We start from the raw sequence: 26,621 nt of genomic DNA on the forward strand, positions 1-26,621 counted from the left end.
AAGAACAGAACACTTGGACTAAAGACCAGACAATGAGTGCGACCTCATTACATAAAGCAAGGGTTGTTTTTGAAAGAACACAGAATCACTGCCCTGTGCTGGACTGATCGATCCTGCTACTCTTGTGCTACCCGAATAGTAGCAAATCAGAGAAGAAAAACTCACATTCATGGTATTTTCATAAATCTTTTAGGTTATTATAAAGAGTGGATAAAATAAGGCTGACATAACGAAGCTCCTATTTAAAGTCTGGGGCAAAGGTCTCTTTGGAATTCCATTCACGATCTTTTTTTAGTGTGCACCCAGCAGGCCACTGCTGGAAACCAGACTGGAAGACTGTGCCACACAAGATCAATACTGGCAGGGAAACAGTTCTGCCAAACGCAGGCTTCAAACATGGATTCCAATTCATAAAAGAGCTCTGTGTGCCTTAAAGCACATGCAGCACACGGAGGGGTCTCACCCAGCATCTGGGCCGAAGAGAAATGTGGATGTTTAACCTGGGATGCCAAAACCTGCAGAAACCATTTGGGAAGATGAAATGTAAACTCGGGTGTGTGGCAGTCGAGCCCAAACAGCACTGACCTGTTTCCTCTGCCCGCCTCCCTGCAACCACAGCTCCCTTCCCCCATCCTGCAGAGTTCACGAAAGGCAGCGCCCCGGAGGGCTTCCTCCCATCCTGGGACGCTCTGCATTCGTGCTGTCCCACAGGGCAGTCGGGGACCACGTGGGGCTTGTGAGCATCTGAGATGTGGCTAGTGCCACTGAGAAACTACACTTTGAATTCATTCTATTTTGCTTAATGTAAACTTAATTTTAGTACCCACATGTGGCCTGTGGCAAAGCAGGGAGCACTGGGCTCTCACAGACCTCTGGGTATTAACACACAATGGATGCAACCTCTGCTGTCTCTCTGTGTGATCAACTCTCAACTCATACTTAGGTCTCAGTTTACACAGGCACAGGAAAACCCTATTTCTCATGACAGCACCTCTGATGGCCCAGGTTTGCCAATCCTACATCCTGGCTCTACTTCGTCAGATATTTCCTACATTATCTGTCACCTTGTATTACTGTGATCATTCATCTATCTGCCTCATTTGAGGGCAAGAAAATTTCTCCTTCTCTGTATTCCAAACTTCCTTGCTATTTGAAAAAAATGTTAGTTGCTCAGTCATGTTCAATTCTTTGCAACCTCACTGACTGCAGCCCACCAGGCTCCTCTGTCTATGGGATTCTCCAGGCAAGACTACTGGAGTGGGTAGCCAGTCGCTTCTTCAGGGCGTCTTCCCAACCCAGGGACCAAACCTGGGTCTCCTGCATTGCAGGCATTCTTCACCATCTGAGCCACCAGGGAAGCCTCAAATTATCTGTATTATTTCCCTCTCTTAACACTCATATTTGCTTATAAGTTATCAGAAATTGGTAAACAGGTTATTTTTTAGGAACTTGCAATATTTGGAATAAGCATATCACTAAGCTGATCTTAGCTTCAATGAAAAATTTATGGCAATCACCTTTATATCCTGTTGAGCAGGCATAATGGCTAGTACCCCACAGCCAGATAAGGACACCCAGGAATGGAAGAATTCATTTTATGAGAGCTACTGTTTTTTTTTAATCTCAGTTAATAGTTACTGGCTAAATACTTAGTAATTAAGTACTATACTATACTCATCAGGCATTTCCCCCTGTGTTACATGAGGATAGTTCATTAGGATGTTTACAGAGGGATTTAGAGAGCTGCAGGAAAGGTGAAAGGAGCAAAGAGAACCACGAAACCCCTTGCAAGGCACTTTCACAGCTCAAGCTGTCTGGCCATCAGGACACAGAACAACAGCGAGAAGCCTTGAACGAAGAGGAGTAGCTGGGCAGGGCCCCAAGCCTGGCCAGAGTCCTGCAGGCCGGTCCCTGCTGTGGACTGGGACTCGGGGGGATGCCCTGGGTTCTGTGGCTGATGGTTGTCAGAGAAGCAAGACTGGTTTACCAGTGGTCCCTGCCTCCTCTTGTCCTTGCCTCCTGCTGGCCCGGGGGGTATCTAGCACCTAAATGTGTGCCAGGGCCCGCAGCAAGGGCCTGGAACACAAAATGTGCCGGAATGGGGGTCATCGATTCTAAAAATCAAGCTCTTGACGTCATCACAAGTGCCTCAATCGTGGGAGCGAACAATCACACTAAGATGTAGAAGCGGGGTCGCCCAGTCGGCAGACGCCCACGTACCCAGCCAAGGCATCTGCAACATTACTTCGCTCTGCGCCCCCACACGGACCCTCGGGGGCAGCCACAAATAGCTTTGATGCGGAATTTTAAATCTAAATGCCAAGAGCTCATTTTATGCCAAGTTGCCAATTTCCTGTTCTACAGATCCCCCACTCCTGAGAATGGTTCATGAATTGCCATGGATACAAGCCAGGAAGGAGGATGCCTAACTTTCAAGACTGGGGGACACGTGACCTGTGTGAGACAGCGACTTTTATCTTTCTGGTCATATTTGCCATCAGCACAACCACCAGGGCCATAAGTAATCAAGTACCATGAGCAGCAGCAAGCAGTCATGAAAAGTCATGAAGGAAAAAAAAAAAAAAACAAAACTCTACATATGGGAACTTGGTGGGAGGGATGGGAAAGAGGGATGATGGGAAAAGTAAGCCCCTTTAAGTGCTGTCGGAGATAATTAGGCCATCGCATTCCACACACCATGCACCGGGGGAACCAAAGGTACTAGAGTAAAAGAAGAGCCATGGATACTTGATGTTAAGTCTTATGGAAGTCTGAAGTGAGACTAAGTGATTTCCAAAGGTGGGAAAATAATCAACACATCTCCATTTTGTCATCATACTGTTTCTTTCTTTGTAACAATTCTAATTCACATTTCAGCACATTTAGTGAATAATACAGAGGATTTGCAAAGTTCCTTCAATCATGGCATCCTTAGGAAAAAAAAATTTATATACATACTGAATTAAAAGACAGAGCAGCACAAGAAAAATGGAAAAAAAAAAAAAGGGCACTGTGGCAACAGAACTCTTGATAATGATCTCTCATCTCATCAAATTACATCAGAGAAGGGATAATGATCTGCTTCAAAATGGGGCTCAATACAGCACTTCACTCCTCACCCCAAGAGAATGATGGGCTTGTGGGAGGCAGTGGACTACATGCTGAGGATGAAGAAGAGAACAGACAGCCTTGGCTCACACTCTGCCCAGGACTGGAGACCTTGCAGAACAGACAGAATAAGAGTCCCCTCTGACGTCATGGGGTCTAACCCCTTGTTTCAGAGATGAGAAAACAGAGGTCCAGTGATGTGACATAATGTTTTCCTAACCTAGATTCAGTAGAACTGACAGTAGGACCCATCTGGAATCTGGAGTTGACCTAACAATGTGCGATCTTAGCTCATGTGAAAGCAAAGATGAAAACCACATTATTTATTCACCCTGGTGGGGGTAATTAGCTGTGTTCAGTCCCCACTCTCCAGTCTGCTGAATCCTGCCTTGATGGAAACAGAGATGCTGCAGCCATGGTACCCACTCTCCAGGTGCTCACAACACAGTAGAGTCGATCACCAGTAAAGAGGGAGTGGACATAAGGAAATCACAGGCTATCGGAGTAAGGGGGAGGGTGCTTTTTGGTGTTGGTACTTTAATTACTTAAAAGAATAATTCTGTCATTCTGGTGGTTGAAGACATCTTCAAATGGACTCAATATTTCAAATTCAATCAAAAAACACTTAGCCAGTCCTTCATTCAGAAAACAATTCATTAAGTGTGCATGCATAATGAGAACATTTTCCTTGAGTGATTACAATGAAAATTCAAAGAATCATATTTACAATTTCATTTTCAAGTTTCTCTCCTATGTGGTAAAAACTCAAAAATCAATTAATGAATTTAATGCCATTATCCAGATGCTTAAATTTAATTCATAGATTGCTCAAATAATATATTGCTGAGGCCACATCCACAGTAGGGGCTGTAGCTAATATGTGCTTATTTTAAAATGTAGAAATTTATATTGGGCTTCCCTGGTGGCTCAGAGGTAAAGAATCTGCCTACAGTACGGGAGACCCAGGTTAGATCCCTGGGTTGGAAAGATTCCCTGGAGAAGGGCATGGCAATCCACTCTGGTATTCTTGCCTAGAGAATTCCATGAACAGAGGAGACTGGCAGGCTGCAGTCCAAAAGGTCACACAGAGTCGGACACAACTGAAGTGACTAAGCAGCAGCATATATATATATATATTGATTTATTTATTACATAAATATCTCTGGGACAGTTGTGTTACGGAACCAAATAGAGAACACAGGTCAACATGTGTTTTTACCATGTTCACAGAGAATAAATATTGTGGTTATACAATGTTATTACAAGAATGTCAAAAAGTATACAAAAATCAAGAGGGGCTGGTTACCCGCCAAGGAACACTAACGTAACCACTATATTACTAGCTGGCCTGGGTCAGGCAGACAGGACACTTGAACTACCGCGACCTCTTGCAACAGAAACTTGAGTTAGACATAAAAGGGCATCCGAAAAAAACAGAAAACTGGGTTCTACTGAGGGACTTGTGAAAAGAAAACTGCTTCAGAGCTCCAGCGAAGAGAAAAAGACCTCAAAGCATCCTTTCAGCACTGCTCTTCTTCACTTGATCTGTTACAGATTACGGGCTTTACCTACCGATAACTTAGGCGAAACGTTACCCAAGCACAGTCGCTGACACTGCTTCTAATAAAGAGGTGGGGAAGGAAAGGGATGACCCCCAGCAAAGCCACTTGAAGCGTCCACTCACCTCAGCAGGCAGCACCTGCTCGGTGTTATACAGAGAGCGGCAGATTTTCAAAACTTCATTCCCCAGCCCTTCCTTGTTCTCTGTCGTACATCTGGTGAGCATCACTGTGGCCAGTCTCACCCATGGATTATTGGTCACGCTGGTTTGAAGGGAGAAAAATGCAGGCATTTGAAACAATGAGACTTAGGATGATTGTAGTAAGAAATTTAAAAATTGAAAAGAAATCCCACTTGTTCAAGTAACATGCTTTTGGAAAACTGCAATCATAATCAGGATGATGTATTTCTGCCAGTCTCTCTTGGAGAAAAGACCCCATCAAACAGAGAGGGAAAAGAGCGTGCTGTAGTGTAGACAAGTGCCCAGAAGCATGGGGGCAGTGGGTAGATGCCGAAAAGCTCAGGCGGTTCAAAGCCCAGCCATTCGAGCTGACATTCTGGCTCCCTGGCTAGTAACTTGGGTGACTCAACAGAGGTGACTGAAATACTCTCAGCCTAGTTATATGCTTATGGGGGGGCCACCCAACTTTTCTGGGCCTTTTCACTGTGAAAAAGCAATTTAATGTTTTCCTTGCGTAACTTAATGAACGGTGCTTGTCATGTGAAGTGTCTACTCTTGATAGCAGGCACATCTTACTTATTCTTCTTATTTCTGAGATGTAAAAGCACAAAAGTTCATCTTTTGTTTCCCTTCTCTGGCTATCACTACTCTGAATTCATAAAAAAAAAAATCACAATTTACATTTCAAGAAACAACTGAAGGGTACATTCATTCTGGGGTACTGATTTTACTTACAACACCGTACAATAATTTTATTATTTATCAAGAGTTTGTTGCCTCATTAAAGCACAGCTATAGTTTCTAAACAATGAGCACCCAAGGATGGTCCCTCCTTGAAAGAATTTCGTTGCTTGTGCCTGAGAAAAACATCAAGTGCAACAACAAGGGGACGCCATGAAACTAGCCTCTGGCAAAACCTTTGTGTCTCAGCTCAAACTAACAACCTGTGAGGACAAAGGATGCTGCTTATTTCAAGGTACAGACAAAGCCGGGGAGAGTGTCTGGTTGACTGAGGAGGAGTCTTCAGACACTTGGGACTTGCCCTCTGCTTTCCTCTTTCAAGTCTGGACCCAGATCCCCAGGGGTTTTCCCTAACAGGCCGCCTCCCTGCAGCAAAAATGTGGTTTGTCAACATAATGCATCCAGTGGTTTTGACAACAACTATCAGAATGTAATTTCCACCAGCCAGCTGTGACACTCTGGAGGAACACTATGGATCTTCCTGAATGCAAATCTATTATGCTTTCCTTGTATGGACACGAGAGCCTACAAGGGACTGAAACTAAAAATCCAAAGTTGGGACTGGTAAATCAGAAGTCATGTGGATCAAGCACAGTCTTCAGTTGTGAACTTGACTGTGTTGACTGGCGACATTCAGCCACTGCCACGCAATCCTTCCCTCCCACTCCACTTCCCTGCTTTGGTTGCTTTGAAAGTGCTACAGCCTAGAGTCATACGTTGGGTTGTCTGGGGAGGGGGAAGTACCCAAAAGTACTTTAAAGCACCTGTTTCAAGTATTCCATCATACATTCTTACCGTATGATGAGCCAGGAAAGAAGCACAAATGGACTTGATTTATCACTTGGTTATCTCTAGGTAGAGACATAGATGGTATGAGGATTAAGTGGATCGCTAATAACTTGGTTACGATACTCATGATTGGTTCTAATGCTAATGATTTCATAAAGGAGGTTTGCAAAACACAGGATAGCAATTTACTTTCACACAGGACTACCAAAGTAAGACTGTATCTTTGAAAATGAACCTATTTTTGTTTACAAATGCATTCATTAAATGTTTTAAATGCAGTGAATGTTTTAAGAGAAGCTGAGCTTGCTTCTAGTGGGTAACCTGAGATGGTCAGTGTTCCAAAAGTTACAGAAACTGCAGAACCAAAGTTAACTAATCTACCAGAAGTATCATATTTTGAATTTGAAAAATTCTCTCTAGACAAAGAGATTCATTTTGAGTGTATGAAGAAATCTATAATTCAACCCTAATGATTTTCTGAAAAAGTGAAGCCGTACTGACAGTCTAAACCAGTGGGGCCCGCATCTGTTTCCCATTATCATCTCCTAGGAGCTGCTGAGAAGTTGATGCCCAGGTACTGTGAGTTGGACTCAGCGAGTCAAGCATGGGACTCTGTTTTTAACAAGCACCCTCAGGTCCTGAGGCTGCTCTGCCCAGATAATTGGGGACTGAATGGAAACTGTTTCAAGGGACTGTCACAAGAGAAACTAAAGTTTCTTTGACATGAGAATTTGTACTGCAGAGTTTCAAAGAGTGAAGGGAAGAACCTACTCTCAAAATCGGCATGTCAGCCTGCCACTGCGGCCACAGAAGATGGAGATCTAATAGCTGCTGCCTGCCCTTATGAAAACACTTGGTTAAAAATGCAAACTACAACACCCCTCTCCTCCATATGCTTCATAAATTCCTAACGGTCTCATCCGAGGGGGAGAGGCCTGCCTAGATGTTCCTTAGCAGTCGTAAACTGCTCACGGAATAATCTATTTTCAGGAAAGCATCCTTCTGCAATGTCTGAAGTGGGGAGACGTGTGCTGGCCTGGGTGCACAGAGCACTCACTGACGCGGGAGGAACATGAAGGCGAGGCCTGCCCCAGGCATTTGGATCAGACGCGGGAACTCTCGATTTCTGCCAGCAAGGAGCAGTGGTTCATGACAGGCAGCATATGTCCTCAGAGAAGATCTGGCCACGTCTTCCACAGGAACCCGTGGCTGGGAGCGCAAGGACTGTGTGACTACTCCATGTGGCTCCAATCTCAGTATGACACAGAGGATACAGCATGGGCTGAAGTTTCCAACAGCTATTGGAATTATCTCCTCCACCTCGGGGCCAGGCGACGCCTGACGTTATTTAACTTCTAAGCTTCCATTTTCCCATTGTAAAATTGTAACATCACCTTCCTGCAGTAGCTTTGCTGTGTGAAGTGATAATATATATCAACTGCACATGACACTGTGTGCTGTCAAAAAACGGGAATTAGCGATTTATTCCCCATGGATTTTCAAGTTAGCATTGCAAGCCATGATAAAAGAACATCAAAACATTTTTTGGTAAAAATGTGTGTGTGTGTGTTAGTCACTCAGTCATGTCCAGTTCTTTGCAACGCCATGGACTGTAGCCTGCCAGGCTCCTCTGTCCATAGAATTCTCCAGGCAAGAATACTGGAATGGGTTGCCATTCCCTTCTCCAGGAGATCCTGTCAACCCAGGGATCGAACTGGGGTCTCCCACATTGCAGGCAGATTCTTTACTGTCTGAGCCACCAGGGAAGCTTTGTTGATATCCTTAACCAGATGTCATTATCAAGCATTGTCTCTATTTCTAAATGAAATGTTTGTGTTTAGGGCTAAGGAGAAATGGAAAGCAACTGTGATATTTCAAGAAAAATAATTCTAATTTCATCTAAAGGCTAATACTGATTTTATATCCTTCTTTCATTGGCTCTCTGCTGCTGCTGCTGCTAAGTCACTTCAGTCGTGTCCGACTCTGTGTGACCCCACTGATGGCAGCCCACCAGGCTCCCCCGTCCCTGGGATTCTCCAGGCAAGAACACTGGAGTGGGTTGCCATTTCCTTCTCCAATGTGTGAAAGTGAAGTCGCTCCGTCGTGTCCGACCCTTAGCGACCCCACGGACTGCAGCCTACCAGGCTCCTCCATCCATGGGATTTTCTAGGCAAAAGTACTGGAGTGGCTTGCCATTGCCTTCTCCAGGCTCTCTGCAGGTAATGATTTTTTAAACCTCGAATCTAGACAAAAGAAGTCTACCTTTAATGAATCTGAGTCAGTTGCATGAGGTAGATGAACCTAGAGTCTCTTATACAGAGTGAAGTAAGTCATGAAGAGAAAAACAAATATCATAAATTAATATATATATATGGAATCTAGAAAAATGGTATTGATGAATCTAGTAGCATATGAACTTGTGGACACAGCGGGGGAAGGTGAGGGTGGGATGAATTGAGAAAGTTAACACTGACATATATACACTATCACGTGTAAAACTGTTATGTGGGAAGTTGCTAAATAACACAGGAAGCCCAGCCTGGTTCTCTGTGATAACCCAGAAGGGTGGGATAGGGGAAGGGGACAGAGGCTCAGGTGGGAAGGGATATACATACATACATATATAAATATATACTATATGTATGTATATTTATGACTGATTCGAGTTGTTTTACAGTAGAAACCAACACAAAATTGCAAAGTAATTTTCCACCAATTGAAAAACAAATAAAAATTAAAAAAAAAGAAGTCTACCTGTATGTTAATACTCACGTGTACTCCCGTTTCATAGGCGGCCAAGCCTGCAGGAGCAAAACCAGGTGCTGGAATTCTACCTCCTGGTGACTGGCCTCCAGGAGCTCCGTGAAGAGCTCACAGCGCTTCTCTTCATCCTCCACGTCAGATATGTCCACCTGGAAAGGGAACACACACCTGAAACCCACGGCAAAGGCTCCTGGATTGCTTTCCAGAAAAACTCAAATTGGATTATTTGATTAAATGCTCTTTCAGAAATTTTTACAAACTGTCAACACCGCCTAACTTTACACCCCAAAAACCTTCAAAAGCTCTATGTTTTACCCAATTTCAAACATTTATGTTAAAAGTTGCTTAGAATGAAATCACAGGAAGGTTTTTCACATTCTTTCCCAAAATAAATTTAAAAAAGTAGGCTTTCATAGAAATGACTTATTTGCTTTCTATGCATGTCATTTAAAAATACAGTTCAGTTTCATGTGAGATTATAGCAGTTAATCATACTAAACGTCAGCCAATAAATTATCCTGCCATTGCTTCATACTGTCTAGAATATTTCTGTAATTGAAAATTCAAGATTTTATTAAAGTACATTTGGGGCTTTCCAGGTGGTTCAGTTGTAAAAATGCCTGGCAACGTGGGAAGCACAGGAGACAGGGGTTCAATCCCTAGGTTGGGAAGATCCCCTGCAGGAGGGCATGGCAATCTACTCCAGTATTCTTGCCTAAAAAATCCCATGGACAGAGAAGCCTTGTGACATGACTGAGCAACTGAGCACACACAAAGCATATATGACAAGGAATTTTTTGCTATAAATCAAAGTATTGATAAAATATCTCTTATTCACAGCTCCATTTCTAAGGAAGTCTGTCAATTAAAAACTATTTTTTCCTCCCATTGAATAATGTAATAATACTTCTTTTACATTAAGGCAGTCCTCATATCTCCAACACTTCTGTGAAGAAAATACTTGCTCTTTTAAGCTACAAAGCAGTTTTAAATATAAAGAAAGCCAAAAGCTGGTTCTCCTATTTCCACGCCTCTCTTAACACACATCCTCTGTATTTGGGCATGTAAGACTTAAGATGATACTTTGCAAGGATAATCAGAATGGATGTTACCTATATATTTGCTAAACTGCCTATACTAATGCATGTTCCCAAAAGATTTGATTTGATGGTCACCCCAGCTCTGATCCTGAGCAGCTCCCTGAAAAAGGGCGGCGCAGACGCGAGGGACGCCGGGCTCGGCGCAACCAACCACGCACAGAAGCGTGGCCGAGAGGAGCTACCCCACGCCCAAGGTCAGGGCGGTGGACGAGAGGAGCTGTCCCACGTCCAAGAGGCGGTGGCTGCGCAGGCACAGGAGGGCCGAGAGGAGCTACTCCACATTCAAGGTCAGGAGGGGTGGCCTTGAGGAGATACCCCTCGTCCAAGGTAAGGTACAGCGACTGCACTTTGGTGGAGTGGCTGTGAAGAGATTTTCCACAACCAAGGTAAGTGAAACCCAAATAAGATGGCAGGTATTGGGAGGGGGCATCAGAGGGCAGACACACTGAAATCATAATCACAAAAAACTAGTTGATCTGATCATATGGACCACAGCCTTGTCTAACTCAATGAAACTAAGCCATGCTGTGTGGGGCCACCCAAGACGGATGCGTCATGGTGGAGAGGTCTGACAATGCGGTCCACTGGAGAAGGGAATGGCAAACCACTTCAGCATGCTTGCCTTGAGAATCCTATGAACAGTATCAAAAAGCAAAATGATAGGATACTGAATGAGGAAATTCCCAGGTCAGTAGGTGCCCAGTATGCTACTAGAGATCAGGGAGAAATAACTCCAGAAAGAATGGAGGGATGGAGCCAAAGCAAAACCAACACCCAGTTGTGGATGTGACTGGTGATAGAAGCAAGGTCCGATGCTGTAAAGAGCAATATTGCATAGGAACTTGGAATGTTAGGTCCAAGAATCAGGGCAAATTGGAAGTGGTCAAACAGGAGATGACAAGAGTGAACATAGACATTCTAGGAATCAGTGAACTAAAATGGACTGGAATGGGTGAATTTAACTCAGATGACCATTATATCTACTACTGTGGGCAGGAATCCCTTAGAAGAAATGGAGTAGCCATCATGGTCAACAAAAGAGTCCGAAATGTAGTACTTGGATGCAATCTTAAAAACAACAGAATGATTTCTGTCTAACACCCAAAAAAGATGTCCTTTTCATTATAGGGGACAGGAATGCAAAAGTAGGATGTCAAGAAACACCTGGAGTAACAGGCAAATTTGGCCTTGGAGCACGAAATGAAGCAGGGCAAAGGCTAATAGAGTTTTGCCAAAAGAACGCACTGGTCATAGCAAACACCCACTTCCAACAACACAAGAGAAGACTCTACACATGGACATCACAAGATGGTCAACACCGAAATCAGACTGATTATATTCTTTGCAGCCAAAGATGGAGAAGCTCTATACAGTTAGCAAAAACAAGACCAGGAGCTGACTGTGGCTCAGATCATGAACTCCTTATTGCCAAATTCAGATTTAAATTGAAGAAAGCAGGGAAAACCACTAGACCATTCAGATATGACCTAAATCAAATCCCTTATGATTATACAGTGGAAGTAAGAAATAGATTTAAGGGACGAGATCTGATCGATAGAGTGCCTGATGAACTCTGGACTGACACTGTACAGGAGACAGGGACCAAGACCATCCCCATGGAAAAGAAATGCAAAAAAGCAAAATGGCTGTCTGAGGAGGCCTTACAAATAGCTGTGAAAAGAAGAGAAGCGAAAAGCAAAGGAGAAAAGGAAAGATATAAGCATCTGAATGCAGAGTTCCAAAGAATAGCAAGGAGAGATAAGAAAGCCTTCCTCAGCGATCAATGCAAAGAAATAGAGGAAAACAACAGAATAGGAAAAACAAGAGATCTTTTCCAGAAAATTAGAGATATCAAGGGAACATTTCATGCAAAGATGGGCTCGATAAAGGACAGAAGTGGTATGGACCTAACAGAAGCAGAAGATATTAAGAAGAGGTGGCAAGAATACACAGAAGAACTGTACAAAAAAGATCTTCACGACAAAGATAATCACGATGGCGTGATCACTCACCTGGAACCAGACATCTTGGAATGTGAAGTCAAGTGGGCCTTAGAAAGCATCACTACTAACAAAGCTAGTGGAGGTGATGGAATTCCAATTGAACTATTTCAAATCCTGAAAGATGATGCTGTGAAAGTGCTGCACTCAATATGCCAGCAAATTTGGAAAACTCAGCAATGGCCATAGGACTGGAAAAGGTCAGTCTTCATTCCAATCCCAAAGAAAGGGAATGCCAAAGAATGCTCAAACTACCGCACAATTGCACTCATCTCCCACACTAGTAAAGTCATGCTCAAAATTCTCCAAGCCAGGCTTCAGCAATATGTGAACCATGAACTTCCAGATGTTCAAGCAGGTTTTAGAAAAGGCAGAGGCACCAGAGATCAAATTGCCAACATCCGCTGGATCATGGAGAAAGCAAGAGAGTTTCAGAAAAACATCTATTTCTGCTTCATTGACTATGCCAAAGCCTTTGACTGTGTGGATCACAATAAACTGTGGAAAATTCTGAAAGAGATGGGAATACCAGACCACCTGACCTGCCTCTTGAGAAACCTGTATACAGGTCAGGAAGCAACAGTTAGAACTGGTCATGGAACAATAGACTGGTTCTAAACAGGAAAAGGAGTACGTCAAGGTTGTATGTTGTCATCCTGATTATTTAACTTATATGCAGGGTACATCATGAGGAACGCTGGGCTGGAAGAAGCACAAGCTGGAATCAAGATTGCCGGGAGAAATATCAATAACCTCAGATATGCAGATGACACATCCCTTATGGCAGAAAGTGAAGAGGAACTCAAAGGCCTCTTGATGAAAGTGAAAGAGGAGAGTGAAAAGGTTGGCTTGAAGCTCAACATTTAGAAAACGAAGATCATGGCATCTGGTCCCATCACTTCATGGGAAATAGATGGGGAAACAGTGGAAACAGTGTCAGATTTTATTTTTTTGGGCTCCAAAATCACTGCAGATGCTGATTGTAGCCAGGAAATTAAAAGACGCTTACTCCTTGGAAGGAAAGTCATGACCAACCTAGATAGCATATTAAAAAGCAGAGACATTACTTTACCAACAAAGGTCCATCTAGTCAAGGCTATGGTTTTTCCCGTGGTCATGTATGGATGTGAAAGTTGGACTGTGAAGAAAGCTGATCGCTGAAGAATTGATGCTTTTGAACTGTGGTGCTGGAGAAGACTCTTGAGAGTCCCTTGGACTGCAAGGAGATCCAACCAGTCCATTCTAAAGGAGATCAATCCTGGGTGTTTATTGGAAGGACTGATGCTAAAGCTGAAACTGCAATACTTTGGCCACCTCATGCGATGAACTGACTCACTGGAAAAGACTCTGATGCTGGGAGGGATTGGGGGTGGGAGGAGACGGGGACGACAGAGAATGAGATGGCTGGATGGCATCACCGACTCGAAGGACATGAGTTTGAGTGAACTCCGGGAGTTTGTGATGGACAGGGAGGCCTGGCGTGCTGTGATTCATGGGGTCGCAAAGAGTCGGACACGACTGAGTGACTGAACTGAACTGATGAATTCTAAATTTTTACAAAAGTTGATATGTACCATGTAATTACTGCTAATTACTATGAAGAGTCTTGACACAGTAACCAGTCAGATCCTTCAAAACCCAACTTAAAGCCCCATGTCATTCTTGCACGGAATAACAACTAATAACCCCCAAACTTCCTCTAGTTTCTGAAATAATTTTACAATATAGTCAGTCAGTTGATCCTTATAACAGTCTTGTATGGAGAACAGTCCAGGTATTTCTAACCTCGATTTACAGATGAAGAAGCAGGCTTGTCTGTCCTGGTAATGTGGCTAGCAAGTGGCAAAGCCAATATATAATTATGCTCAGATCAGGATGTTCTGAAACTGGAGGACTCAGTAAGCTAGAGAAGCTTTGAATTATTTAAATTAGTGGTCTAATTGAGAATTTGGCAACATTTTCTTGCCCATTTATAAAGAAATGTTTTTTAAAAAAATCCTCTCAAAGTCAAAGCATCCATTTGTCATTACCTGACCTCACCACCTGCAACTCCTCTCCAGCCTCGGGGCCTCGTGGGTGCTCTGTGTATTCATCATGCCTGCTTCCATCTCGGGAACTTTGATCTCCTTCCACTGCCTGGCACATTCTTGCTTCAACACCTGCATGGCTCATTCCTTTTCCTCAAATCTCTCAAATGTCACCTTATCAGGGAATACACTGCATAGCTGTCCCTGCTAAACTAGCGTCCCCCCACCCCATTTCCCTCCCTCGCTTTAGATTCCTTCTTAGCACTTACAAGTTTGTGACATATAACATACTTGTTTGAGAAAACAGAAACATTGGTTTCCTGGTTTATCCCCACTACTTAAAATAATGCCTGATAGAGAGTAAATGAACAATAGTGATTAAGTGAAAGGCAAAGGGGAGAAGGAAAGATATACCCATTTGAATGCAGAGTCCCAGAGAATAACAAGGGGAGGTAAGAAAGCCTTCCTCAGTGATCAATGCAAAGAAATACAGGAAAATAATAGAAAGGGAAAGACTAAAGATCTCTTCAAGAAAATTAGAGATACCAAGGGAACAACATTTCATGCAAAGATGGGCACAATAAAAGACAGAAACGGTATGGACCTAACAGAAGCAGAAAATAGTAAGAAGAGGTGGCAAGAATACACAGAAGAACAATAAGTAAAGATCTTTATGACCCAGATAACCATATGGTGTGATCACTCGCCTAGAGCTAGACATTTTGGAGTGCGAAGTCAAGTGGGCCTTAGTATCACTATGAACAAAGCTAGTGGAGGTGATAGAAGTCCAGTTGAGCTATTTCAAATTCTAAAAAAAATGATGCTGTTAAAGTGTTGCACTCAATATGCCAGCAAATTTGGAAAACTCAGCAATGGCCACAGGACAAAAGGTCAGTTTTCATTCCAGTCCCAAAGAAAGGCAGTGCAAATGTTCAAACTACCGCACAACTGCACTCATGTCACATGCTAGCAAAGTAATGCTCAAAATTCTCCAAACGAGGCTTCAACAGTATGTGAACCAAGAACTTCCAGATGTTCAAGCTGGTTTTAGAAAAGGCAGAGGAACCAGAGATCAAATTGTCAACATGCATGGGATCACTGAAAAAGCAAGAGAGTTCCAGAAAAACATCCACTTCTGCTTCACTGACTATGCTAAGGCCTTTGATTGTGTGATCACAACAAACTGTGGAAAATTCTTCAAGAGATGGGAATAGCAGACCACCTTACCTGCCTCCTGAGAAATATGTATGCAGATCAAGCAGCAACAGTTAGAACCAGACATGGAACAATGGACTGGATCAAAATTGGGAAAGGAGTACATCAAGGTTGTATATTGTCACCCTGATAATTTAACTTATATGCAGAGTACATCATGCAAAATGCCGGGCTGGATGAAGCACAAGTTGGAATCAAGATTGCCAGGAGAAATATCAATAACCTCAGATATGCAGATTTCACCACCCTTATGGTAGAAAGCAAAGAGGAACTAAAGAACCTTTTGATGAAAGTGAAAGAGGAGAGTAAAAAGCTGGCTTAAAACTCAACAACATTAAAAAAAACTAAGATCATGGCATCTGGTCCCATCACTTCATGGCCAATAGATGGGGGAACAGTGGAAACAGCGAGAGACTATTTTCTTGGGCTCCAAAATCACTGCAGATGGTGACGGTAGCCATGAAATTAAAAGGTGCTTGCTCCTTCAAAGAAAAGCTCTGACCAACCTAGACAGCATATTAAAAACCAGAGACATTACTTTGCCAACACAGGTGCATCTAGTCAAAGCTAAGGTTTTTCCAGTAATCATGTATGGATGTGAGAGTTTGACCATAAAGGAGGCTGAGAGATGAAGAATTGATGCTTTTGTGGTGTTGGATAAGACTCTCAGAATCCCTTAGACTGCACGGAGATCAGACCAGACAATCCTAAAGGAAATCAACCCTGACTATTCACTGGAAGGATTGATGCTGAAGCTGAAGCTCCAATACTTTGGCCACCTGATGTGAAGAGCTGACTCATTAGAAAGGACCCTGATGCTGGGAATGATTGAAAGCAGAAGGAGAAAGGATCGACAGAGGATGAGATGGTTGGATGGCATCACTGACCTGATGGACATAAATTTGAGCAAGCTCAGGGAGATCGTGATGGACAGAGAGGCTGGTGTGCTGCAGTCAATGGGGTCGCAGAGAGTCTGACACGACTGAGTGACCAAATGAAGAACACTAATTCAGTGAATGAATGAATGACCAGACATACAAATAAATGAACGATTATGATTTATAAAATATTGCAACATAGAATGATATTAAATATTCATGGAGTTATCATAAATTTTCGGCTGTTTTTTTTTTTGATTGGAGATAGACATAAGGTGTTTTTTTTTTTTAATAAAAAGATCCCACCAAAAAGGAAATCACTAAAAAATACCAGAGGTGGCATGTTTATTGACATTATGTTTCAATTCATGATGCCTTGTGGTTAGCTGCGTGATTTCTGTAAGGTCCCTTGTTTTGTCTCATTTTCCAAGTCTGAAAAATAGGGTCCAAAAATCCCCATTGTTTCAGAAGCTCTAAGTAGATGCCTGGAGGTTTACAGCACGGAAAAGGGTCGGTAAATCCTGCCCTCTTCCTTCTGATTTATTATCTGGGTTTATTTGTAGAGAAGCTTTTGTGCTTAAAAAATATTTTAAAACAATTGAATGATAAATCTCCCAACAGTGCCAATATTCCAGTTTCTAAAATTAAGTGCAGTATAATTAATAACAAGACAGTTCTCCTTTACATGAAATGTAGAGTCATACCAAGACAGTGAAGAGATTAGGAAACAATGATTCATGTTTTCAATATCATTTAGATTGATTTCTTTTTAGAAATTGTAATAGCTTATAAATATCTAGAGCATGAACTGTATCATGAAGGAAAGAGAAAAGAAACTATAAATTAGACTTTTCTATGTTTGCTTTTATACTAGTGTGCAAATATTAGTTTCCACTTTTAAAAATTTATGTGGTAATAGGTTTCTTTGTATAATGCCTTCCTCACATGTACATAGATATTTTAAGGGTAAAATAATTTCAATTATTAGTAACTTGTTTCTTGGAGCATTGAAACCCATGTCTAAAATATAAATGTGAAAATACAGCAACTTAAGAAATCATCCATTTTGTGTACGCACACTTGCACACTCCTTGATTATCATAAAGGATGCCAAATTGTTATTATTCAGCTCTTAAGAAAGCATTTTTCTTTTTTTTTTATTTTAATTGGAGGCTAATTACTTTACATTATTGTATTGGTTTTGCCATACATTAACATGAATCTGCCCCAGGTGTACATATATTCCCCATCTTAAAGCCCCCTCCCACCTTCCTCCCCATCCCATCCCTCTGGTTCATCCCAGTACACCAGCCCCGAGTATCCTGTACCATGCATCCAACTTGGACTGGCAATTCGTTTCACATATGATAATATACATGTTTCAATGCCATTCTCCCAAATCATCCCACCCTCACTCTCTCCCACAGAGTCCAAAAGACTGTTCTATACATCTGTGTCTCTAAATTCAATCACTGTAGCTACAAAAGCTTTACCTGATATGCAAATAATATGGGACTAAAACTGGACTGGAATACGTTTTCTTAAGATATGATAAATAACATACTTTGTTGGATAATCATTGTTTAGTTGCTAAGTCGTGTCTGACTCTTAGCAACCCCGTGGACAGCAGCACACCAGGCTTCCTTGTCTTTCACTATCTTCTGGTGTTTGCTCAATCTCACATCCATTGATGTCCTCCATCCATCACATCCCTCTGTCGCCCCCTTCTCCTGCCCTCAACCTTTCCCAGGATCAGGGTCTTTTCTAATGAGTTGGATCTTTGCATCAGGTGGCCAAAGTATTGGAGCTTCAGCATTAATCCTTCCAATGAATATTCAGAGTTTATTTCCTTTAGGATTGACTGGTTTTATCTCCGTGCAGTCCAAGGGACTCTCAAGAGCCCTCTTTAGCACCACAGTTCAAAACCATCAATTATCTGGTGCTCAGCCTTCTTTATGGTCCAGTTCTCACATCCACACGTGACTACGGGGAAAATCATAGCTGTTGGCAAATTGATGTCTAAGTTTGTCATAGCTTTCCATCTAAGGAGCAAGTGTCTTTTTATTTCATGGCTGCAGTCACCATCCACAGTGATTTTGGAGCCCAAGAAAATAAAATCTGTGACTGTTTTCACTTTTTCCCCTTCGATGTGACCAGATTCCATGATCTTACACAAACTGGAAAATTCTGAAAGAGATGGGAATATTGGACCACCTGACTTGCCTCCTGAGAAATCTGTATGCAGGTCAAGAAGCAACAGTTAGAACTGGACATGGAAAAACAGACTGGTTCCAAATCAGGAAACGTCAAGGCTGTACAGTGTCACCCTGCTTATTTAACTTACATGAAGACTACATCATGAGAAATGCTGCACTGGATGAAGCACAAGCTGGAATCAAGATTGCCGGGAGAAATATTAATAACCTCAGATATGCAGATGACACTACCCTTATGGCAGAAAGTAAAGAAGAACTAAAGAGCCCTTTGATGAAAGTGAAAGAGGAGAGTAAAAGCTGGCTTAAAACTCCACATTTAGAAAACTAAGATCATGGCATCTGGTCCCACGACATCATGGCCAACAGATGGGGAAACAGTAGAAACAGTGACAGACTTTAATCTTTTGGGGCTCTAAAATTACTGCAGATGGTGACTGCAGCCATGAAATTAAAAGATGCTTGCTCCTTCGAAGAAAAGCTCTGACCAACCTAGACAGCATATTAAAAAAGCAGAGACATTACTTTACCAACAAAGGTCCGTCTAGTCAAAGCTATGGTTTTTCCAGTAGTCATGCACAGCTGGAAGATTTCTAAAGAAAGCTGAGTGCCGAAGAATGGATGTTTTTGAACTGGGGTGTTGGAGAAGACTCTTGAGAGTCCCTTGGACTGCAAGGAGACCAAACCAGACAATCCTAAAGGAAATCAGTCCTGAATATTCATTGGAAGGACTGATGCTGAAGCTGAAACTCCAATACTTTGGCCACCCTGATGTGAAGAACTGACTCATTAGAAAAGACCCTGATGCTGGGAAAGATTGAGGGTGGGAGGAGAAGGGGACGACATAGGATGAGATGGTTGGATGGCATCACTGACTCAACAGACATGAGTTTGAGTAAGCTCCGGGAGTTGGTGATGGACAGGGTAGCCTGACATGCTGCAGTTCATGGGGTCGCAAAGAGTCGGACACAACTGAGTGACTGAACTGAAGTGACCGGATGCCTATGATCTTCATTTTTTGAATGTTGACTTTATGCCAACTTTTTCACCCTCATCAGAAGGGTCTTTAGTTCCTCTTCACTTTCGGCCACTAAAGTGGTACCATCTGCATGTCTGAGGTTGTTGATATTTCTTCCAGCAATATTTATTCCAGCTTGTGATTCAACCAGCCCAGCATACTTTGATATATATATTAATCTAGGATTTGTGTCCACATATTAAACTACCTAAATTAATCAAAACTTACCAAAATAATGTTTATCTTGTTCATAATGACCTAATAAGGCTTTCAAAATAAATTCTGATAACTAAAATGCAAAATAAATTTTTGTATAAATAAATATAAAAGAGAAATATGCAAGAAACTTCCAACCTGGACAAAATGGCTTTGACCCATTCTTCCCTAATCCTCTCTGCTAAGCACAACTAGTAACCATGAAAATACTTAAAGAGACACCAAAAGAGAACTCATAAAGATGATAAAAAGAAAGCAAACTAGTTTGGAACCCCAGGACTGGAGGAACAACACCAACAGAAGTGAGCCACTCAGACCCAGTGTTTCCTGAGTCCTGACCTAGAAGTGGAAGACATCCCAGGGAAGGTTATTTCTCATCAGAATTCCAGAAGAAAGGGAGAAAGTAGCTGAAAGAGTATTTTAAGAAATATGTAAAAATCAGGAGGGGAAGTATTGCTCCAAGACAACAAAAGTTAAAGCAAACACATCTCAGAGGCTTGCAGTGGCTGTGAGAGCACATAATTTATATCACTATCATGGGGATTAAAACTGCCCCAAAACAAGGCCCCTGGCTGAGTATGAATGTGGACAGATGAAATAATCAGATTTTTTCTTTTCTGGGAAGTACTGCAGTCTGTATTGAATTATATTCCTAGTATCTACATATATTTCATAAAAGTCTAAGTACAGAGAACTGACTTCAGTGACCAAAAAGCTGCAATATGATATGATTATAGAACCTATGTTAATAGCGAGGAAAAACTGTAGGTGGCTATCAAATGCTTCATAAGAACTTCGTAACAGACTTCATAACATACTATATAAGGAGACTCTAAAACAAATAATAAAGGGAAATTCAACTAAATGACCAGCTTTTAAAATAGTGCTGGAAAATTCAAAGTGACACAGAAAAATGTTTATTTTGGAGGCATTCCTGGACCACTCTAAGGCTTAATTTCCTCTTCCATAAAATGGAGATATGTATGTCTATAATGGTTGTGAATATTAAATAAAAGGATATGGATAAGACAGCCAGCAACAGGCTGGCACATGGTAGGCACACAATAGATGGAAGGCATCATTCATATTATCACCTCCATAATATGCTGGATATAAAAAAGCAGAAATGTGTGCTATGATTTCCTCTAACAAGAATTAACGCCTACAGATTAAGCAGGACAGAAAAAGTATGTGAAGAAATACGGCTATTTTAGGATAATGGAATCTTGGGTTAACTTTTTTATCTCTTTTTAAAATTTTGCTTATTTGTGCAATAGTTAGAATGACTCTTAAGCATGCTTTGCATAGAACAGTAAAAATAAAATTAAGAGAACTGCTATTTTTTTCCTACATTTAGTTTCATTCTGTCCTTTTTTCTCCAGTGAAAACGAAAGTGACATATATTTCTTTTAACACTTCTGTCCCTTCCCCTATGGGCAGAGGGTGAAAATGTCCACAATTTTACAGGCATTGTACAGTTGGTGACAACTCCATACTGACACCACTAACCAAACATCACAGGATTTTAAAGGGTAAAATTCAAGTGTGACTCAAGCATAAGAATACCTCTTTCCCTATTGTCTCTGAAAGTGATGTTTCTCTCTTTATTGAATTGGGTGACTTGAGCCCTTGCGGTAAGTCATTTGTCAAGTAGCTGCAGTTTCCTTATCAGACATGGAGTCACTGTCCTTGAAAAAGAGGACTGAGCCACTTATTCTCAGATGAGAACAGCTTTAACCTTAAATTTCTCTGTGGCTGCTTGAAGATGAACATGACTATCTTAAACTGAGACACCTCTCCTGAAATCTGCACCCTCTTGTAGGCAACAGTAGCAGCTTAATCTTCAGATATTTGTGAATACAAAATAGGTATTAATGCTTACGAAAGTACTTGCTATCAACAGAAAAAATTAGCAACATGTAGAGGATTATTATTTATAGTAGGCTTATTTATCACTGTATACTATCTTCCATGTGAGTTTATGAGCTACTAGACTGGTTCTAAAAGGCTCATATGATGACATCCAAGGCTCTGAGCAAGTTCTCTCGGGAACACAGTAAAGTCAGGCCGAACCGGCTGTGTACACAGGGCTTCAAAACACAAAACAAATAAACAAAAAAAATCCCTACTTCAACAGATATGTAGACATATGAAAAGGTGACAGAAATGACTTTTAGAAGACTAGATTGCTGTCTGTTATACTTACTACTTTAAGTTTATTCCATTTTTTTTTTAATCAATACTGAAGTATAGTTGACTTACAGTGCTATGTTAGTTTCAAGTGTACAGCAAAGTGATTCAGTTACATGCACATGTATCTAATCTTCTTCAGATTCTTTTCCCACATAGGTTATTACAGAATACTGAGCAGAATTCCCTGTGCTACACAACAGGTCCTTGTTGGTTACCTACTTTATATATAGTAGTATGTATATGTTAATCCCAAATTAGGAGATTGGGATTAACAACTACTCCTTTTGTAAGATTCTGGGTGGCCAACACTACCTGTTGTGTCCATTGGATCAAATGTGCTTCTCTGCAGAAGGGAAGTCAAATATTCAGAAGACCAAAAGGTCACAGGCTGTTGAACAAGCTGTTGAATTTAGTCAGAAACTGTCAGACTACCTCCCACTAATCTAAGCAGTACTTAGACCAGTGTCTGGTACACAGTAAGTACTCAACAAAGAAAGAAAGTGAAGTCGCTCAGTCGTGTCCGACTCTTTGCAACCCCATGGACTGCAGCCTACCAGGTTCCTCCATTCATGGGATTTTCCAGGCAAGAATACTGGAGTGGGTTGCCATTTCTTTCTCCAGGAGATCTTCTGACCCAAGGATTGAACCCAGGTCTCCTGCATTGTAGGCAGAGGCTTTACTGTATGAGCCACCAGGGAAGTCCAAGTACTTGATAAACAGTATCATTACCATTAATTACAGTGAAAGTGACAGTCGCTCAGTCATGTCCAAGTCTATGTGACTTCATGGACTGTAGCCTGCCAGGCTCCTCTGTCTGTAGAATTCTTCAGGCAAGAATACTACAGTGGGTAGCTGTTCCCTTCACCAGGGGATCTTCCCAACCCAGGGATCCAACCCAGGTCTCCTGCACTATGGGCAGATTCTTTACCATCTGAGCCACCAGGGAAGCCCATTAATTACTGCAATTGACAATTATTATTAGATAAAAGAATAGAAATCACATTAATCGTGATTATGCCTATTTCCGAGTACTTGTTTTATTAATAGAAAATATAAAATTGTGGAAATAAGACTAAAGTTGAAATACTGAAACTAGGATAGCTATCTTCTAGGCAGTTTTCTCATTTCTATGGCACAGAACTATAGAATAGATGCAGCTATAAAGAGTTTTTCATAACTACTATATCTTGCACTGTTTGTAATAAAGGCAAAATGTGTTGCTGAGACAGCCTGAGGGTTCAAACAATGTTCCCGAACCCACATGGAGGGAAGAGTATCTACTATAGGAAAGGTGTCCTGATCAGCAGTAAACAAGTGGGACACTGATCTATTTCCTGCCTTTGCCTCTGCTTCTCTCCAAAGGTGTATTAGGGAAATGAGTGTCTTTTTGTGAACTGCTCAAGAATAAAGGGTCCTCCATTGCCATTAAAAAGTCCCTCCTAGTGTGTGGCAAACACATCCTTAGGATGGGCAGGGAACCCAATGACAGAATTAAGTTCGCAAGGGTTTTCCAGACGCTTGAAGTTGTATGTGGGGCGCACAAACACATAAATATACAGAAGAAGCTGGCGACTGCACTTATGAGCCATGTTCTCCAGCCTACTTATTTTACTGTATCTCTAAAACTAGAAATGACACAATAAAGCAGTCCATGATCCCTCTCCATAAGTGAGTGCTGCTGTAACTTCAATACATAATACACATTTTCAGGTGGCTAAATATAACATTTAATGACAGCATCTTTCAAATGAGACATATGAGAGAGGAAATACTTTGTTTTAATATAATAAGAAAGATTTTGCCTTATAAACTTTTTCTCTAGGACAAATAATCAATCACTCCAATATGAGCCTCTAGAAGTACATGCTTAAAGAACTGCTATAAAAGCAAAAATTTTAAGGCCAGACTTTGTTTTTTAGTTAAAGTTGATAAAGTAGTAACAGACTAATTCATGGAGCCAGATATGCTTTTGCTGTAGTATATCACTTAGACTCAGATGGAATACTGGCCCTGACACTTAATAGCTCTGTGATCAGGTGAAAATATCCCACCAAGCCTTGGTGTTTTTATTTGTAAAAATAAGGTAATAGTACCTATCCTATCAGGGTATTTTGAGAATTAATATAACATAATATATAACATAATATAGGACAATATATAGAGAGACACACACACCTGAATAGGTATCTAACACTGAGTTAACACAGAGCTATTATGGTGGCAACAGTATTGGTAGTTCATGAGAATGAATACCTAATACATAATAATGAATAATAATACATCATTCTGCTATGTTTTAGCAAAGATATGTAAAGACTCCTTAACTACTCTGCTTATCTGCTCATGCGTTGAATGGAATTATAATAAAACCTCCATCAGCGGGTTATTATGAGGTTTCAGTGATAAAATACACATACAAAGCCTAATGGTCAATTCAGAGACATCCCTATAAAACATGCAAACTAACAGTACATAAGCATCTTGTCAACTGAAGTAAAAACAGATTTCTGCTAGAACATTCAGAGCTTTTATTTTGAATCTATTTTTTATTACATCTAGAAAGTATCCAGAGAGTTATGCATAGAAGAAGAAAATGGTGGCCACTCAGTTGTGTGGGCCCCATAGATATTCTGTATGTAGAATGCCCATATATCCTCCAAAACAAAAAGAACAAGAATAAAACTACAGAAAACTGGTATATTCAGTATAATTACAGGTCAGGAATGTCTAAACTTCAAAATATCAAAAGTGAAAAGGAAAAAGACACCAAATTCCAAAGAATGGCCTCTCACATTCCATGTAAATGTTTCACATATTCAAAAAGTATATCCATACTTGAAATAAATAAGAACGGGGAAAACCATACAAACAGAAATAAAATTAATCTATCAGTACTATAAGTGAATAAGCTAATCACACTGGAGGTGGTGCGTGTGTGTGTGTGTTTGAAAAAGAGAAAAAGAGAGAGAGGCATAATCTTGAAAAAAGATTCCTAAGTACTTTTAACTCTAAGGCTAAAGACAAAAAGAGCTGTACACAAATATTCTATCTAGTAAGTTGGCTGGAATCTCCATAACTACTTTATCTGTTCCTGGGGTTAAATAAATAAATGCACTATGGATAAGGAGAGTCAAGTCTCTCACTGACAGAGAAAGGAGTTTACAAATAAGGAAAAAGAGAAGACTAGAATAAACTGGATTGGCACTGGAAGTATCAACACAAATTCATGCTCTTAAAAGTGAAAACAAACAGATATAAAAACAGACTTAGACTTACATGTGCTCTGTCCCCTTAGAGCATCTGAAAGCTATAATACCACCAAATCAATGACCATACCTAGCACCCAAGTCTTGGCTTCTAAATACCATTCTTTATTTAAAAAAAAAAAAAAAGTCAATGATTGAATCTGGATGTGAGTAGGCAAAGTGTAAGAGGGTTTTGAACATCTGTGTTCAAAAAGTGATGGGATGGGCACAAGTTAAAATGATCCAGGAGAAAACTTGAAAGGTTCCCAGTGGCTAAATCTGAGATAACTGGAGCAAAAAATAAAAACAGTGTTAGTAATAGATTACAACCATAGAACAAAATGAGAATCCTTAAGCTTGTAGTGATATAAATAAATAAATGAATAAATAATATAAGGGGAGAACAAATGATAAAAAAAATACCATTTGGGGAATACCACAGTGATCATTAACTCAGGCAATAATCATCAATGTGTGCTAAAATTAACTGGTGAAAATGTGATGAGAAAGTGTTTACACAATCTCAAAGTACCACACCACAAGACATTTATTAATCCCAAAGGGAAAAAGGTAATTTCACAGAGAAGAAACGTGGCTGACACCACCTCAATCAAGGGATGCAAATGAACAATACTGGTAAAAGAACACATAAGTACCGTGTATCTCCTAAGATAATGAACTGGGAAGGATCCAGCGTCACTTCTGCAGTATTCTCACCAAAAATGCACAACGTGAATACATGAACAAAACTCAGGCAAAGTCAAATTTAGTGACCTTTTACAAAATAACTGTCCAGTGTTTTTAAAAATGTCAAGGTCATAAAAGGGGGAAAGAAAGAATGAGAAACTGTTTTAGAGTTCAGGATACTAAGGAGACATGGCATTAAGTGCAATGTGTGACCTGCATGGGATGTGGACCAGAAAAACACATCAGTGGGACGGCTGACAAAATCTGAATGATGTGCAAATTAGACAAGGTATTACGTCAGTGTTAGCTGTGGTCATCTGAGATGGTAATATTTGGTGAAGCTGCATGAAAAGTACGTAAAATTTTTTGTAAATTTTACATAATTTTTTCAGTAAGTCAATGAAAATAACAGAAGTTATGTCCGGCGACCTCATATCCCTACCACCCTCCAATATTCAAACACTTGTATTTTCCTGCCTTTTCCCTCCACTTTTCCTTCTAACCCACTGGAAGGATGAAGAGACAACAGCTGCGAAACCCATTAGGAGCACGACCACTCAGGTCATCACGCCTCTAAGCAAAGGACACTTGGCTATAAACTATCTCACTACAAATTAGGCCAACTGGGACCTGAGCTGACCCCAGGAGAAGGCTGCCCTGAGATGGAATCAAGGCCATCCCATCCAG

The 26,621-nt window shown here is 41.0% G+C and overlaps 1 protein-coding gene across 1 annotated transcript in view; it reads right to left on the minus strand.

Annotated features, from left to right (window-relative positions):
• Nucleotides 1-26,621, minus strand: part of NBAS (NBAS subunit of NRZ tethering complex) — a 339,714-nt gene that overhangs the window by 14,051 nt on the left and 299,042 nt on the right. Inside the window, exons 49-50 of the mRNA XM_055400475.2 lie at nucleotides 9,152-9,291; nucleotides 4,793-4,931 (exon numbers count right to left, since the gene is read on the minus strand). Coding sequence (XP_055256450.2) covers nucleotides 4,793-4,931; nucleotides 9,152-9,291 — 279 coding nt within the window. The remainder of the gene's footprint in view (nucleotides 1-4,792; nucleotides 4,932-9,151; nucleotides 9,292-26,621) is intronic.

Source organism: Moschus berezovskii, chromosome 11 (genome assembly GCF_049115385.1).
Source record: "Moschus berezovskii isolate FMDL1 chromosome 11, NW_MosBer_1.0, whole genome shotgun sequence".
In the NCBI taxonomy this organism is placed as follows: Eukaryota; Metazoa; Chordata; class Mammalia; order Artiodactyla; family Moschidae; genus Moschus; species Moschus berezovskii.